This window comes from Neodiprion fabricii, chromosome 4, assembly GCF_021155785.1.
Source record: "Neodiprion fabricii isolate iyNeoFabr1 chromosome 4, iyNeoFabr1.1, whole genome shotgun sequence".
NCBI lineage: Eukaryota > Metazoa > Arthropoda > Insecta > Hymenoptera > Diprionidae > Neodiprion > Neodiprion fabricii.
Window position 1 is genome coordinate 28,376,144 of NC_060242.1, and position 16,660 is coordinate 28,392,803.

At 41.2% G+C, this 16,660-nt stretch overlaps 1 protein-coding gene across 11 annotated transcripts in view; it reads right to left on the reverse strand.

Moving 5' to 3' along the window:
• Window positions 1–16,660, reverse strand: part of LOC124179490 (fasciclin-3) — a 237,059-nt gene that overhangs the window by 11,948 nt on the left and 208,451 nt on the right. For 3 of the 11 annotated variants that reach the window (XM_046563900.1, XM_046563904.1, XM_046563908.1), the window contains exons 2-8: window positions 5,048–5,371; window positions 4,394–4,531; window positions 4,045–4,227; window positions 3,758–3,942; window positions 3,297–3,438; window positions 2,733–2,825; window positions 1,445–1,555 (exon numbers count right to left, since the gene is read on the reverse strand). In XM_046563900.1, coding sequence (XP_046419856.1) covers window positions 1,445–1,555; window positions 2,733–2,825; window positions 3,297–3,438; window positions 3,758–3,942; window positions 4,045–4,227; window positions 4,394–4,531; window positions 5,048–5,371 — 1,176 coding nt within the window. The remainder of the gene's footprint in view (window positions 1–1,444; window positions 1,556–2,732; window positions 2,826–3,296; window positions 3,439–3,757; window positions 3,943–4,044; window positions 4,228–4,393; window positions 4,532–5,047; window positions 5,372–16,660) is intronic. The other 8 variants (XM_046563901.1, XM_046563910.1, XM_046563905.1 and 5 more) reach the window with 5 other exon arrangements.

Here is a 16,660-nt window from a genome sequence, read left to right on the forward strand (position 1 = left end):
TACGAGTATCTTCATTCTATATAGAAACCAGATTTTCGAATTCTAAATAATAACGAGACAAGAATGGGCCCATGAAAATTATACCAGGCGGATAATAAACACCGATATCACCGATCTTGTTACTACGATTAATTATCCAGTATAATGTCTGCTTGTGAAACTTGACGTCGGAGAAGTATTGATCTCAGCAAGCAAGTACACGGATTGTTTCGCATTCGTTTCGCGTTTATCTTTGAAATAAGATGCCAAACAAGTTTTCCCGAGACATTTTCGCATGTCTAGCATCTGGAACCTGACTACGACAAGTTTTCAGGTTTCCAGAGAGTAGTTACTATTTGTTTTCCGAGCTGCTACCTACTTTATTTTCTGTAGATTGCATACTGTCCGTTGAATCAATACAAATATATTATTACTTGTTCAAATAAAACATAAGATAGAAGAAAATTTTCAAATACAAGTACGTTGATTCTACACGAGATAGAGAAAATTCCAAGTTCTACAGTGAAATATTTGCACGCATACTGTAAATACGTAATGCCACGTAGAGGGCAGCAGCAGCAGTGGACTCTTGCCAATTTGCTATTTATCAAACTTTTGTTTTCTCCGTTGTCATTGTACTTTCACCAACCGACTATTCTGAATCATTCCGCATCATTTCAACTCCGTTCAAAGTACCATTTGATTCGACGTATTATTATCAGATTTCAACCACAGCGCTTTATTTATAAGTCGTACTATTTGTACCGGGTTCAACTACTCTCTGATTATACCTCTGATTTATCGGTTTTGCCGAGTTACAAGTTCGCAACAGTCGGTCGTAAAGAGATTAAACTATTAACCTCAATCTATCAATCACTATAACATTATCTTGAAAGTATTTCTAGAATTTATTCTCTTTATTTCTTTCGCACAGCATTGCTGTTTCCATATGGAAAAATTAATAATCATATTGATAGGACGACGTTGATAAGATATCGCAGATACCAGACAGGGGGTTGAAAAATCCATCGCTAGTAATTCGTACAAAAAATGTTGAGTGTCGAATCGGGGATTATTGGAGAATAATTAATTGGAGAATATACATGTGAGGAAATACATAGTGAGTCTCGATTATTTGCTTGCAAAAAAAAAAAAAAAAACGGGGTATCTGCCGCTGTACGCATGGGACACGGTGCTGAAATTCGGATCAATTTAGCTAGAATGTGAAATTGAACATGCCAAGACAAAAGTGAACAATTGGAAAATGATAATTTCCGACAGTATAATCGATTATGCAGGAAAATTTGAAAGTAAATATTGGATGTTCAGCGATCGGAATTACGACACCCGGTCCTCTCATCTGCAGGGACTCAAAAAGCAAACGCTGAGAAAGATTTTGTATTTCAGAGGAAAAGTACACTCAACGAAACGATTAAAATTTAGGATAAGAATACGGGTGACTCACCTGCGAAACACCAACGACCCGTAGCACGTGCAAAGATGATAAGGAACACAATAAGAAGAAGGATCAAAACTCCAACGACGATGCCGATGATAGACCCGGCGTCAAGATCTCCTGTAATTGCAATTTGATTTAGCATACACTTTCGATTCACCTCGTCTTAGAACACAACATGCCCCAGTTCGAAAATGGAAATGCTCAAAGAACATTTTTTTTTTTTTTTTTTTATCTCTATGATAACAGCACGCATTTAATAATTGTAATAAAAATGCCGTGAGAGTTACAGAGGTCGAGGTTATTTGGCAAAATACCAATATCTTTACCATAGGATAAAACAGATATAACAATACATTAGTAAAAATATGTAGCTTGAATTTTATGTGAATCCTCACGTAGAAGCAGAAATAACCAAATTGAAATCATTCCAAAATCACCGAAGCTCCCCAACTTGCTGTTATTTAATGTTAAACGGTTATGAGCTCTATTCATCGATTTTAAGTTAACCGTTTGAAAATGTATATTCCGTATGAAATAGGATAAATGATAGAATTTTACGGCATGTCAATTACGCGACAAAGATACGTCTCTTCTTCGATTGAGCTGCTTGATCGCCTTAGTAGTAAAGCCATGAAGTCAAAAGTATTTTAATTGTCATTCGTGTATAATATATAATTAATCACATAAGTTCTTTCATAGCAAGCTCACTCCAAGTGAAAGATGTACAAAACAGTACAACGTCGATGCAGCAATTGGTTAATATCTACAAGCGTGGTGAGTATTGAACTAAAGTTATTCCGTGATTCAGAAGATAAGAAGTTATTCGCGGAATAATTGACATGTACCTTGAAATTACTAATAAAACTTACAAATCCGGCTGATCAAACATGCCTTGTATTTATATTTGCATTATTGATTACAGGCACGCGGTTGAAATGAAATAATTGAACCCGGCATATAGGAAAAAAAAAATATTCGCAATATCTCACCACGCTAAATCTACTTCGCCATTTTAGGGTTGAACGTGAATTACCGGTTGTACAATACGCGGATATATCTCTGAAAGAAATGTGCTTTGCCTACTTCCCGCAATTTGACAAGGTGGAAAACGGTTTTCCCTTTCAGCAACTACGAGCACTGTGAGTCAGATTCATGTCGACGAAAGCATTAGTGGAAAATCGATATAGCTCATGTATAAACCAACGAACGAACGAGCATACACAGCGAGTGCCGTCGTTCACGTAGAACCCATTGGCCTAGCTCTACTTACAAGTAATTGTTAAAATAGAATTACCTAGTGCGTGCATTGATTCGGCGAGCTTACCATAGAAGTGACTGAACGCTCCTGCGTGAGCATGTGGTGAAGTAGTGCGGTTAGATATACCTTCTGCCATATTGGTTTCGTTTGCGAAGTAGTGATGATGGTGGTGGTGGTGGTGGTGGTGGTGGTGGTAGCAGGTGAGAATGAATGAATGAATGAATGAATGGGAGAACTAACGGACGCATCCCCGAACGATTAGTGTCGGGGTAAGATCGTTACATGGTATAGACAGTGAATGAACATGACATTTGTACATCGAAAAAAGTTGCCGAGTGAGTGTAATTGGCTAAGAAACATTGATTATCTAGCGAATGATCTTTGCGAACGGGACTTATCCTGAAACGCGTTCACTTCGACTGTGGAAATAAAAATTATCTGCCATAACGTGATTATTGCAATATTAGACCTCTGATAGGCCTGAGTGACACGCCGATGCATCGTTTTTAAGCGAGATGGTGCAGTGTGTGCTTTGTAACGTGTTCTGATTGACGGCAACTAAACTGTGATAAGTGAATGTTTTGACGACTGAAGACTTACCAGCAGGTTCCGTTGACGTTGACAAAACGATTTGGTACTCGGTAGATCCCAGCTCATTGTTGACTAACAAAACGTACTTCTTCTCGGTGTCGGACTTTTGAACACTGTCGATATTCAGGGTAATTTCCCAATAGCCTTTGCCCTGTAACGACGAATAAAAACCGATTTACTTGTAAAATTTCGATTCGTAGTAAAAATATTCGCAGATTGTCGCACTTTATCTGATTTCAAATACACGTGAAATATTCAATCGGGGCCCGTCGTCGATGATACCCTTTGACAGTTTCCAAGATTTTCAATAGAACTCGATCTCGAAAGTGTCCCGGGATTCAAGGGTTTTGAGTGGAAGGTACGGATCGGGGATCAAGAGCCGAATGAGAATCCGAGAAGGGCCGGGGAAAAGCGATAACAAGATTTCCCGATAAATTTAATTGGAAATGAAGAAGGCGATATTATCTTACTAATTCGACTGCTCTGGACGACCTGATGCGATTGCTCTCGTCAAATTGACCCTCGTCGACCTTGTCGTCGTCAATACGCCACATGAATTGCGGTCGGGGATTCGCTTGAACCGTTACGTTAACTGTACCAGGCTGACCAATCACGAATCCAAACCTTTCGATTGTAGGCTGGGGTTGCGGCGCGTCTGAAACACACAACAAGCGTTATCCATCCGCGAATGATTTAATTACAGCCGAGACGTATTTTACATATCCAGGCAAAGCTCGCCAGATCACAACGAACTCACATAAGACTGAGATCTGCTGTTTTGCCGAAAGGGGTCGATCCAGAGCGAGATGAGTAGCGTCGCAGCGTAACACCTTCCCGTTGTCAGTCCAAGACAAGACTCGTGTCGCATTTTGAATGACGTACGAGTCGTTGTTGTAGTTGTAAACTATCGGCCTCTCCTCAAGACCGATTTGTTCGTCGCCTGTGAAAAGCGGTCAAAATTTCAATTGGGAAAACGATGAAATTCAATCCCCACTTCATTCAAGTGGTCATAAGCCGAGCGAAGCTTAAGCGACTAAATTTGTGTCGGGTTTTGTTGGTGCGACTTTACGTGACACGCGAGAAAAAAATTCCTCCCGAATACTCACCGAAAAATATAGACACGTTTGCAACTGGTCGACCAGCCTTGACACGGCAGCTGACCTTCAGCGTTTCTCCCTTTTCGTAATTTTGCCGTTCACCACGACGTCCAGGGAAGACCATCAGTTCAGGCATGACCGGAGGTTCTGCAAAATTACAGTTTGTACGGTTCAAATTCACCTTAATTTGTTACGAAGTTAAGCAATCAGTTTTAATCACCCGTTTCATCCGCGCCGCTTATGTATAGGTACTTCGACACGGTATATACGTGAAATGAAACTCTACTTTCCGGTGCTTTTACGGTTTCCGGTCAAATTTTGGAATACATATTTTCAGCACTATTTGAAAGACAACGAGATTAAAAAACCCGACTAAGAACGGATTAATACATTGTTTTCTCGCGTTCTTCTTCAGTTGACTTATACCGAATGCTGACGAGTTACTATAGTTGTTCACTGCATTAAATATCTTCATTTTGTATTTTTTTTTTTTTTATATGTATATAATCTCTTCCATTTTTCACCAACATACTAATAAATACTGAATCAGAGCCTCCTAATATCGCTTCAATTTCTCGTGTCACAAATTGTTCAAGCAATCTCCAAAATTGACGGATCACAGCAAACAAATCAACATTAACTACAGAGTGTTAAAATACTCACTGGCAACGATAATTCTCAAGGTGTTGTAGCTCTCGTATCTGGCATTCTTCGGAGTGAGGGAGCACTTGAATATGCCGTCGTGTTTTTCCTTTATTTGAGCGATGAACACCCCGCATTGTCCAGCATCCAACGATGAGCCGTACCATCCTATTCCGTCTTCGGACGGCTGATTGGGCTCGAGAATCACGCTCCTTTCCTGAGGAACTTCAACGCGACAGGTTTTCAAAGGTACGCCCACGCTGCACAGTATCGTGAGATTTTGTCCAGTGCGTACCGTCGTCTCTCCCGAGGGATTGATCGAGACGTTGATATTCTGCGTGTCGGCTGAAAACAAAGAAGAAACCACAAGGCTGTGATAACTATCGGAGAAAATGGCGGGAATTTCCCGACCAGGCGGGTATCCGCTGATTGAAAGGAAACGAGCCAAGAACCGTCTTATTGTTACAGCACTACACTAGATCCGAAAGGTTGACAGCAACAGTGTTCTACCTATACTTATACGTATCTGCTCCACAAGAGAGTGATCATAAACCTTCGGTGACGCTTGTTACGTGGTGTGATTTCAGCCGCAAATAGAGCTTGCAGGGCGCGAAGAAGGGAGGCGAGCACGGTAACAGCATCAGATTTATGGGGCAAAATGTGAAGTTGATTAAAACTCAAGCCAACCGGCTCCTTTCCCAGCAGCTTCCGTTCTCTGCGGTAAAATACAAACTTGAACGAACTATAAGCTTACACACTCACCGTGTACTGGTCGCCAAAATAATCACGCAACCCTCTAGAACGCAGGAAGGGCTGCTACACTTACCCCTTTTGCGGTACCGTTCATGTATTGTATAAGCGAACGAAACTTTTGGTGCAAAAAGACTACCACGAACTTCCTTTATCAAGTCAAGCCGAGAGGAGCAAAGCTTTGGTTTTTAATTTTTTTGGCTGAGAAGCGGAACTGTTGAAACTGGTTCCACCATATCGTACATTATTATACATGTACACGTTGCTACCAAAGTTTTCGTTCATTTTTCACCCAGCTCAAGTCGCGCAAGCGGCAATTGATCGTCGAGATTTTTGTACAGGTTAATATTTCAATTTAAAAAAAAAAAAAAAAAAAATTACAGGGGCCACTATTATGCACTAAACAAACGACTATGCGACGAAGCATATTCTGTAGAAAGTATAACAGACCTCGAATGCATGGCTTTTGTTCTTCAGGGATTTAATGATCAAAAGCTCGAGGAAAAAAGCAAGAAGAGCTAACAATTGTACCAAACACGTTTCAGATTGTGAAAGATTATCTTGCGAAATGTGACTATATACTATATTATATCTGAATCTTATCTGTTTTTAAAATTGATTGATATTCGGATTGAAGTTCGTCTCTTTTTACCAGAATCACGTCAAGCTTATCTCTCATTTCCGATCTCCCGTCATCGTTCCGGATGTCACGTAGCTGCAGAAACTTAAAAAAAAAAAAAAAAACATCGAGGGTTCATGAAACGTGAAAGTAATTGATTACACTGTACACGGTGTAGAAAAAGATCCGATTTCAATGAATTCGATTTCAGAGTATGTCAAGTCGGAGAATAATCATAAATATAAGCCGAATATTGTAGTAATTAAAATTGGTAAGAGGTGAACAATACAACTGTTCAAGATATACGTTGCATCGATGGTTTCCTATCGTATCTTCAAGTTTCGTTTTCCTACGTGCTTTGATACCCGTATTTTCTATTCGTGTCTTTGTCGCAGCTTACCAGAACCGACAATGAGCGTCGGAAAATCCGTACGTTGTTTTCCTCCAATGGGAAACCGGTAATCGCTCTTCCAACGTCAAACTGGGTGTTTTCACCGAGCGGGAATCCGTCTTGTTGTCATTGCGAGGCAGCTAGACTGCTGTCTCCAGTACCGTGTACTCGCATAAACGAACATTAAGCTTAATACGATAAACGAAGACTCGTGCAAATTGCTGCAGTCGCAAATGCATATTGCATTATAACGACGCGATATCGCAGTCGAGGAGGAGCGAAACGTCTGTCGCGAAATGATCTTGGTACATCAACGCCCGCTTTTCTTCAATCTTCCGCTCATTCAACTCGATCTGCAATTCTCCGAAGTGTTTTTGCACTGAAATTGCAGTAGCGTGGATGTTGGCATTAAATTTACTTTTCGGTCCATTGAATTGCCAACGTTTTGATTCTCAGCGTGATTTCGAACTTCGAACAGCTTCGGTGCGGCAACTCGAGTCTTGACGGTGAATCGATTTAATCGGAATTATGCGAACTGCAGTACGAGCTATTCCAAGTCTAGCGACTCAATGCAGCTGTATATTTTCCGAGCTTAACCATCCGTAAAATCGAAATAAATTCTCGAATCACGAGACGGCAATTCACCGATCGTGTATATGTCTCGTTTTTCACTCAAAATAAATTTGCAATTCAACAGTCCTACTCGAGACGCAAAAGAAGAGCGAGACACCTGTTGGTATTTGTCATACGTATATACGTAAGCCGGGAAAGAGCCAATCGGAATGACTCAGCTCACGCATCTGGTATCCCCCACCATTTCGCGAACCCCTGTGTAGTTTAGTAAGTTGAAGGGAGTAAATTTTCGGCGAGTGAACGGCGTGACAAACGTGCATATGTCGTAATGCGCCTGTAGGTGATGATAATAAAATGCAGAAAAATGAGAGAGAAAAAATATGTATATAGGTATACGCAAGCAATATTCGCTATCGCGTACAGCCGGCGCCATTCATCGTTCATTCCCTCCAAGATTCAAGGCACTGCGAGAAAACCATGAGGCAGTTGATTTTCGTTCACGTTCACCTTCTCCGGCTTCCGGTCTTAGGCACTTGGCTCATTCAGGTTCGTACTTCGTGTTCTGGGTGCGAGACGGAGGGTTGCTATAGCCCTTTTTATTTACGACATCCTACATCATCGCCAGCGCCTTTTTTCACCCCGAAAGCCTCTCCAGCCCTTTTCCTCTCACACCTTTCCAAGGCATGTTGATGTGCTTGTTATATACATGCAGACCCGCTCTGCATAATAGGTGCAAAGCGGGCTTCAACGCCAATTAAAGCTCTGCCACAGCTCCTGCGAATGATTATGTTCCTCATCGTTCATTTTCATTTCACCTGCCTTCTTCGCCAGAGTTCAACAGCTTATTAACCGTTCGTAGCTAGGCGGTCGAAATGTCTGTATACCAATTGCGCCTTGGGTGATGGTGTGCATTCGGTATTCGGCCAATTCAAAACCGCAGCCGGCTACGGACGAACGGTTAATATTGTTTAATTTGCATATTTCATTGCTGTATTGAGCACGTTAAATGAAATATTTTAGAACAGTTAACATCACCTGGCCATTCAAGCTTTTAATACCGAGTTTCAGGCGATAATAGAAACGCTTCAAATTATACATATATATGTGAAAAGTAAACACTCGTCTATAACCTCAATCATTAACAATCATCAAATTTCACGCTCGCGTTATACGTGATGTTCATGAATAAAATTATTTGACTATTATTTTTACAGTGTTGCGGTAACAGCCGCAGAAAATTATGTATGTATGTACTTTTGGTGATACAGAATTTACCTGGAGCGCTAGGGTGCTTTCGAATTGCGATTTGTTGAAATTTTTCCACTTTCAAGAGGTCAAATATTGTCTTGCGTAAGCTCGAATGCTGAATCGTGGACGGAATTTTCAAAGTTTCATTTAACATCGATAAATTATTCCGCATACCGACAGCGAGTTAGACACGCCGTTGCAGGCATATTTGTTTTTATATTTAGCTCAAGCTAATCATCGTGCACCGTTATCACGTACGAGGCTACAATTCGCGTCAAGTTTGGCGTAGTAATTACAGAGAATCCGTGACTTGTGTCCTCTCACGTGCGGCGTTCTGACACGAATTATGCCGAGCACCAGCGAGCGAGAGTTACCGCACGGTTGATCCCACGAGCCTTGTAATTTTTCCCCGCAATGAAGGCTATTGTCATTTAAAATACCGGGAAAATAGCAGGGCGGGTGTTAGCGGTTGTTGGTCAATAGTCAATTTTCAAAAGCCACGCCTTGCTCTCTGGCGCACGACTGTGAATGAGCTCAATCAACGCCAACGTTCCTCATTTTCGTGTTCGTACAGCGTTTCATATTTTTCGAATTTTTTCAAACTTCAGGATGGTAATGAAGCTGGTTTAATTTATTTTAGTTTTAACTTGATGAACTTTGATTAAACTGGCCAACTCGTCCGCGACTATCCGTTGTTTTCGTTTATTGAAATGGGCTTCATTTGATTAAACTGGATTCGCGTTGTTGTGGAAAGACAAATTTTATTACCGTGTTTCATTATACCTACTCGTAACAGCGAAATGAGGTACATAAATTATACCTTATGAATTTATTTATTCGTTTCGTGCCATTTCTCTCGAATCCATGCGTTGAATAATTCGATACACGTGATGAATCCCCTTTGCTATAATTTAAAACCGCGCATAAAAATTCACGCCAAACGTTGCAAGTGTTTAGTTGATACGAAAATTACCTATGTGTACAAACGTAATCCAGATAGTTATATTTTCGATTAATTACCAGAATGAATAGAACAATAGTGAATAGCACTCAATTGTTCGTTCAAATCTCATAAAGTTGTCCTCTTTAATATTAATATACATATATATGTGTTACTATGTCTTATACCACTTTCGGAATAATAATTTACCATCAGCTCAGCTTATCCATACAAACAAACATCGTTAGAGCCTGAGAATTGTTATTAATTGAACAAAACTTGGCGGTGTAATGACACAATTACATTTTTTGCTAAGACTGTTTCATTTCAGGGATATTTCACGCTTCATAGAAAATTTGAGCCACTCATTAAAGAACGCAATTTATAATTCTTGGCCGAAAAAAAGTTATTCTGCTGTTATGGATCAATTTCAATCGGTCATCAGACGTGAGTCTTAAAAAAAATTGTTCACGCCTGGAGCTAAAACTCGTGGTGAAGGGATGCGATCGAACGATTTTTCATTTCCAGCTAATTTCATAAAAGCGCGTAATTAGCACGTTTAGTGTGTACAAAGTACCTCCGTATAACATCAGCCGCGGGTTGGGTTTGATTAAAAATGTACGTAAAACCGTAATCAGAATCTCGCGGGCACGTGTGCTTAGCCGGAAGGATATTCGCGGAAATTATTATCTGAGCAGAGCTTAGTGGTAAAGTTTAAATATTACGGATCAGGGTTGGTTAGCCTGCAGTACCTAATTTCCAGGTATTGTTTTCGGGATGAACTCCCTTTCATGTTTTATCAAAACAAAATTGAGAGTATGAAATCAGGTGACATACTCGTTGACGTAATAAAGGCAGGAACTCTACTTTTCCTTTGAATTCTACAGATTGCCACAAGACCAAATTACGTTCTATTTGAAGCGAGCGTAAGAAGAAAAAAAAATATGTATGGTTGAATGATGAATTAATTTACAGAATGGTTCATTACTCTTTCTTCGTTCAACTTTGTGAAAATGTATACGGGGAATTGTTGAATGTTGAATATTTCATTAAATTAAGGTCAGTATGATCGAAAAGCTTCAAAGTCATATTGATCCTTAAACTCAAAGTGGGTAAGTGAAAAAATATGAAATTATACCGAAATCAAGAGACAGGAGAACGCGCATGACGGTGAATTTGTATTTCAGGCGAAACCAGACCAAACCCAGGCAGACTCGACGAAGACTCAAGGCATGGATAGAGAGCAGAGTGCCCCATGCTATAGTAATAGGAGACAAGGACTGGGTTTTGCTTTTATTTCAGAAGCGTTCGGGCGTGAATGAAAATATGATGAGGGCATTCGCGGTAATATTTGCGAGCCACGGTAATGTCGTAACTTCAAACGCTACGGGGAGAAAAGCGAGAAAGGAGGAAAAAAACCGCTTACGAGAAAAAGGGTGCGGGAGGAATTGAAACCCAGAAATATTCCCCGAGCGTACGTAATTTCGTCCTTTGACTTTTCCCGCTGATTAGAACGAGACCATGCACAGTCACAATTCAAAGTTCTCGCGGTCCCTGAACCGTAGGTATTATACGCGTTCAATTTTTTCTTTCAATTTCAAACAGTAGAAGATTGAAAATCGTAACTCCTCGAGATCATTCAAATACGAATTACAATTCATTACGCGCATGACTAACGTGAGAAATCAATTTCAGGTTCATCCAGAGATATACGAGCTTGCTGTGGAATTCCGCATTGTTCGAATTTAAGACCGCGGGCAAGAGCTGATACCAATGTGATTTACGGTTCACACAGTATCGGCGGCAGGTTACATATCCTGCAACCCGCTGGCCTGGATTCGCGAAATAAACCGCCGAAACTCCGCAGTTCCTTTATGTACAAATCAAACTTGCATCGCGATCAAAAATCATGGCTATTTCGCGGACGAGATTCGATAAATTCAACGCTGGTACGCGGATACGTAGAAGAGATCCTCCGGAATCAGCCGAGTCTCTCGATATCCTCAACTATATAAAATACGTACGCGAACAATCGTGCTGTTCTCCAATTTCGCGGACTCGTCGAGAGTGGATTTCCGGCCAATTTCTTGTATCTTATATATGTCCTTGGTAAGCCCGACTTTCCGCATGCCATTGAAAATTGAAATTTCCACCAAATCCGCGCAACGATGAAAATGCAGGTATAAGTGTAGGTACATCGCTTCGCCAGAATCTGGGCGGAGGGGGGGGGGGGGGATAATATCTCTGAAAATGAAATTCTGGATCTCGATCCAATTTACTCTCGATAAACGGTGGCGTTTGAAAATTGCATATAAATGTAGAATTTTCCCCCGATCGAGCTGCAGGTCATCGTCGTCCACACGCTTCTCGCAAGAGTTTAAGCCTTCAGTTTTTCCGGTCACTCGCGGTTTCTCAGGATTTTCTGGCGGAAAATGGCGGCGGATGTGAACGCAGAGTGGGAACGGGGAATAGGAAGCGGTTCCGCGCAATTTCCCAGTGATTTCCAATTTTCTCGGATGGCCGCTCGCAATAAGGCGCCGCCTGAACTGCACGCCGCGACTACCAAATCTGCATACAACTAATTCCACCAGGACCACAGCCGCGCAGACCTTTCCTTTGGCCCCTGTATACAACGGGACCAACCCTCCGTCCTTCCCGCTCTAAGCCCGCATGATAATTCCGCGGTTAATATTTGTTAATTCAGGGAAATTCCGCGGTCTTCCACACTAACCTGCCCTTTTCTTTGCAATAATCAGGCTGAAATCTAATTCCAAGAGTTTTTGCGACAGTCGATATATTTTTTTTTTTAATAGTGAATTAAAATGATTTCCTGCAATTGAAAATGGTGGTAATAATTTTGCACGAGTAAAATTCCCTGACTTTTCTCGTCAAAAAATTTAAAATTCTCTGATCTTTTGCCACGAAACTTTGGTCATGTTGAGCAGCTTTTATGACCAAAAACCCCAGAAATTGTGCACGTTCTGTATATAAATTTAGATTTAAAAACACATAGTATTGCTTCGTTTCACACAAATAATAAGAAATTGAATGATACCCTTTCTGATAGGTAGCTTAAATGAATTAACAAATTATTGCTGAAGTGTAAAAACGATTTATAAAAAATTAATTTCTTCGCTATGGCCCATCGTAATTCCCTGACTTTTTTCGATAGATGAAACTTCCCGATTATTCCCGGGTTTCCCGGTCTGTCGCCACCCTGTTGAGTCGACTAGAGTAATAGAGAAGAATTTATAATATCGCAATATCTGAAAAATGTCTGAATTCCGCGTAATTGACGTATTATCGAGAAGTGAAACCACGAGAGATACTGCGAAGAAATGATCGATTTAAATCGATATTAATACTTCCTTAAGCCTCGGTTTGAGTCAAAAGTTGCCTGAATCTTCCCATTTTCCGTTTTCAACTTTACAGGCACGCGTTGACTAAGTTTCGAAGTGATCGAGGAGAGCAAAGACAACCACAATAGAGCAATTAAAATTCTCCCGCGAATCGAGGTGCCGTTCACATCGTCTTGCTGACAGAACGAAGGCTTCCGAGGGACGCGCGATCAAGGGATAATTTTTTTTTATTCAACTAGCTAGAATTTAAGCCATCCCAACGGACAACGGGGTAGCTTTTATCAGGCGTCCTCGATTAGACGCTCCGGCGTCGTTGAGGGTCCCAGAAGTTCCAAGAGTCTGCTGTAAAAGTTGCAGCTTAAGCTCTTTGCACCGCGACTGCAACCGACGAGGATTTATCAAGCGGATATTAAACTGCATTTACGACGATGCTGCTTTTGCTGCTACTGCAGTGCCAGAAAAGAAACTTCGATGGCTCGAGTTTGTACAACGGGAAGAGGGTGCTTGTAGTTTGCAAAAAAAAAAAGACACCCTTCAATCTACACGGAAGGCGGAATCTCCATGCGATGGAAAAAGATCGACACAATATAAATTCTGCCGGAGCTTTTGAAACTTTTCCGAGAGGATCGGAGAGTAGGTACTCGAGTGACTTCTTTGTCGATATAAATTTCTTTCTCTATGTCTATAAATAAAGCTTTCACAGCAACGATTGCAGGCGAAGCCCTGCACGTTGAAAGAGTAAACGACTGATCGTGAAGAGAAAATTTTTATGACAGAAAAAGGAAGAAGAAACGAAAGAAATAACGCAGAGTGAGACACTTTAGGAGATGAAAACCCGGCGAAGATAACAGACGTAAGAAGTTATAGAACGATCGACCTTACAGAAAGTGAACAAATATTTGTCCGTTGCAAATGATCAGCAAATATCTGCTCAGTAGGTTGGCGGGTGGTGGAGCACCGATGATGTCTGTACAAATAATTCGCGGATATCCCGTATCGCAAAGAGGCCAGCTGAAGACCCGTGAGTTTCTCTCGCGGTGAAGTTTCGGCCTGACAAAAAGTTTTTTTTCCGACAAACAAGCGTGACGCCGAGTTAGCAGTTTCGGCAACTGCCGTTCGCTCCTTCGCGCTCTTCGAGGCCCTTTTCGCAAGCTCAAGAACCGAGGACTTCGTTGCCAATTTTGTCCCAGACGGCCGCAAATCTCCATGGTGATTAAGCCCGATTTACACGGCCCTAAATCAACTCTCGGACCCTTCTCTTTGCCGTATAGTCGGACCGACGAAGGCACGGCAAGTGTCCCGGGCTTTAAGGGTATATTTCACCCTCATCGCCTGGTATACAGAAACTGTTTTGCTCGCCGATGATGATGCTGAGAATTGAGTTAACCGAAACGGATACCGGATTAAACAACTATCAACCGGGATTGAGCGTCCCCGTCAATACTCGTCCCCATTTTACAGCGGGATAGGTGAGTCACTCCTCGGGACATGAAAGCCTGGTTTATGGTCGAGACCCGCAGGGCGTTGGATTATGGGGGACAATAGCGCGAAGGACGCAAGATGTTGGAAGTTAATAACGGGATGTCTCTTAAATCTGATTGAAGTTATTACGTGGTATCATTATTATTAACTAGATCATCCGCGTATCCGCGGTTCATTAAAGCTGGAACTACGAAAGGCTTTTTCTTTTCAGGTTCATCAGGAAACGGTCGCGATAGAAATTTCAAGTGAGACTTTCTTTGGTAAAAAATTCAAAAAACAAATGAACAACAAACAAAACAATTTTTGTTGCTGCAATCTCTCCAGAAAGGAAATGTTGCATTGAACTGAATTTGACCTGCAGCAGGAGATTAAATATCACGGACTGAAACCACATTCACTGACATTTAACCTGACATTCACAACATTTAAATTTAACTGAGTTTTATAATTATTGCGGTACCATTTATTACACTTTTGCTTCAGGTATTTATCACTGAATACGGTCTGCAGCAATGTTTCAATTTCAATGAAAATAATCGAATGGGATCCGTGATAAACTCTTGATTAAACTTGGCGGACACTTCTCATAGTTTAATAATGTTATACGGCAGATTGAACACGCATTCGATAAGCTGCCAAAGTGTTTCCTTCACGGAGATTGCTAAACGACTGAGATGCCAAACACATTGAATATCAGGAATTTCGATTGCTTCTTAGCCTTGCAAGGGATGGGGCTTAAAATCTTAAGAGACCAAAGTCGACTGTCGAAAAACCGAAATTTTAGAGTTACGAATTTTAAAACAGTGCCTTGGTATATTTGAATAGATATATTCGGATTCGTAGATTTTCGACAAAGGTACGAGTCTGAAATCTGAAAAGTCGACTTTTGACTCGTCGGTATTTTCGCAATTCAATATTTTACTCGTCGTAATCTTGGTCATTATCAAAAAAAATAAAAAATGCCGATATGAATTTATTTATAAATTTTTGCGTTCTCAATTTATATTTTTCTACAAGTCATCTTCTCGTATTTATGGTCTATCTACGTTTTTAAGTGCCGGTAGTTTGACTTGCGGAATTTCGTCCCATCGATTTTTTGGTCTCGCGCATTTTTGTACCCCACCCCTTGCGAGTATGTCACGAGTATTTGAAAAATAGGGTGAATTTAAATTTTTTAACAACAGTTCAATTGCGTGCCCATGATACTAATACGTTTTATAGCATATTCGGTGGGCTAACTTCGTTTAAGTTGTCTCAAATCCTATGAAGACATGCTAGAGTAACCTGAGGTAAGCGACTTCTTGACAGCGTGACCAATGATGATTGTCTAGACAATGGAATCGAAGTCGTAGGATGAAGCGAACCAGAGTGTTTTTGGAATTGAGATTGTGAGTTGGCGGTTTGCTTTTACCGTTATGAGCACAGTGGCATTTGTGCTTCTCGTGCAACGTGAGCGTACAGAAGCTATAATCCAGACGGCGTGATTTTGCTAATAGAATTACCTACCGCAACCGAGCAGGCATCTTGAGCCGTTATTTTTATCACATAGTTCGCGGCTTCGAGGCGGGAGGAAAATGAGGAAAAGAGAAAAGAGAGACGGTACCGATATACACGGTGGTGAGTTTCTCTTGCCCCTTTGAATACATGCATAAGTAAGTATGGTAATTGAAGGCTTCGAGTTAAATTACCCTCGATAGTAGACGAGGTGAGCGAGGTGAGCGAGGTGAGCTAGGTGAGAGAGGTACGCCTCTTCGCTCTCTCGGCCACGCGTCGTTAATTAATATTCCGCCTTCCTGTAACACACTAAAAGTGGGGAATCCATTTGCCACCTTCGCCCGATCCTGCACCTAATATAAATCACTTTGATGGGCTTGTTCGCGACGTTCATATCAGCTACACCTTGGCACGTCAGATCGAATCCCCAACCAGGCGGCATACCGCGTAGCTCACTTACGCGTTGCTACGAGACCAGACTCGTGAAACCGTAAATTGCACCGACGCATTAAGGCATAACTATTTTCATCAGTTGATGAGTAAACTGACAGACTGCCGATCCGACTTTGAATTCTCACGATGTGAAAATATGGAAAAACACTACGAATTGAGGTGCATTCGCACACACGCCTAATTAGCAACGATAGAAACGCGATACTTGATCGCCGCGCGTTAATTAAATTACGAGCTTGTGTTGTTAACGGTGAATAAATATCACCGCGTGTGAAACTCCCAATTAAATTACACGTCAGGTAAAAAATGTTATACGTGCGTATGT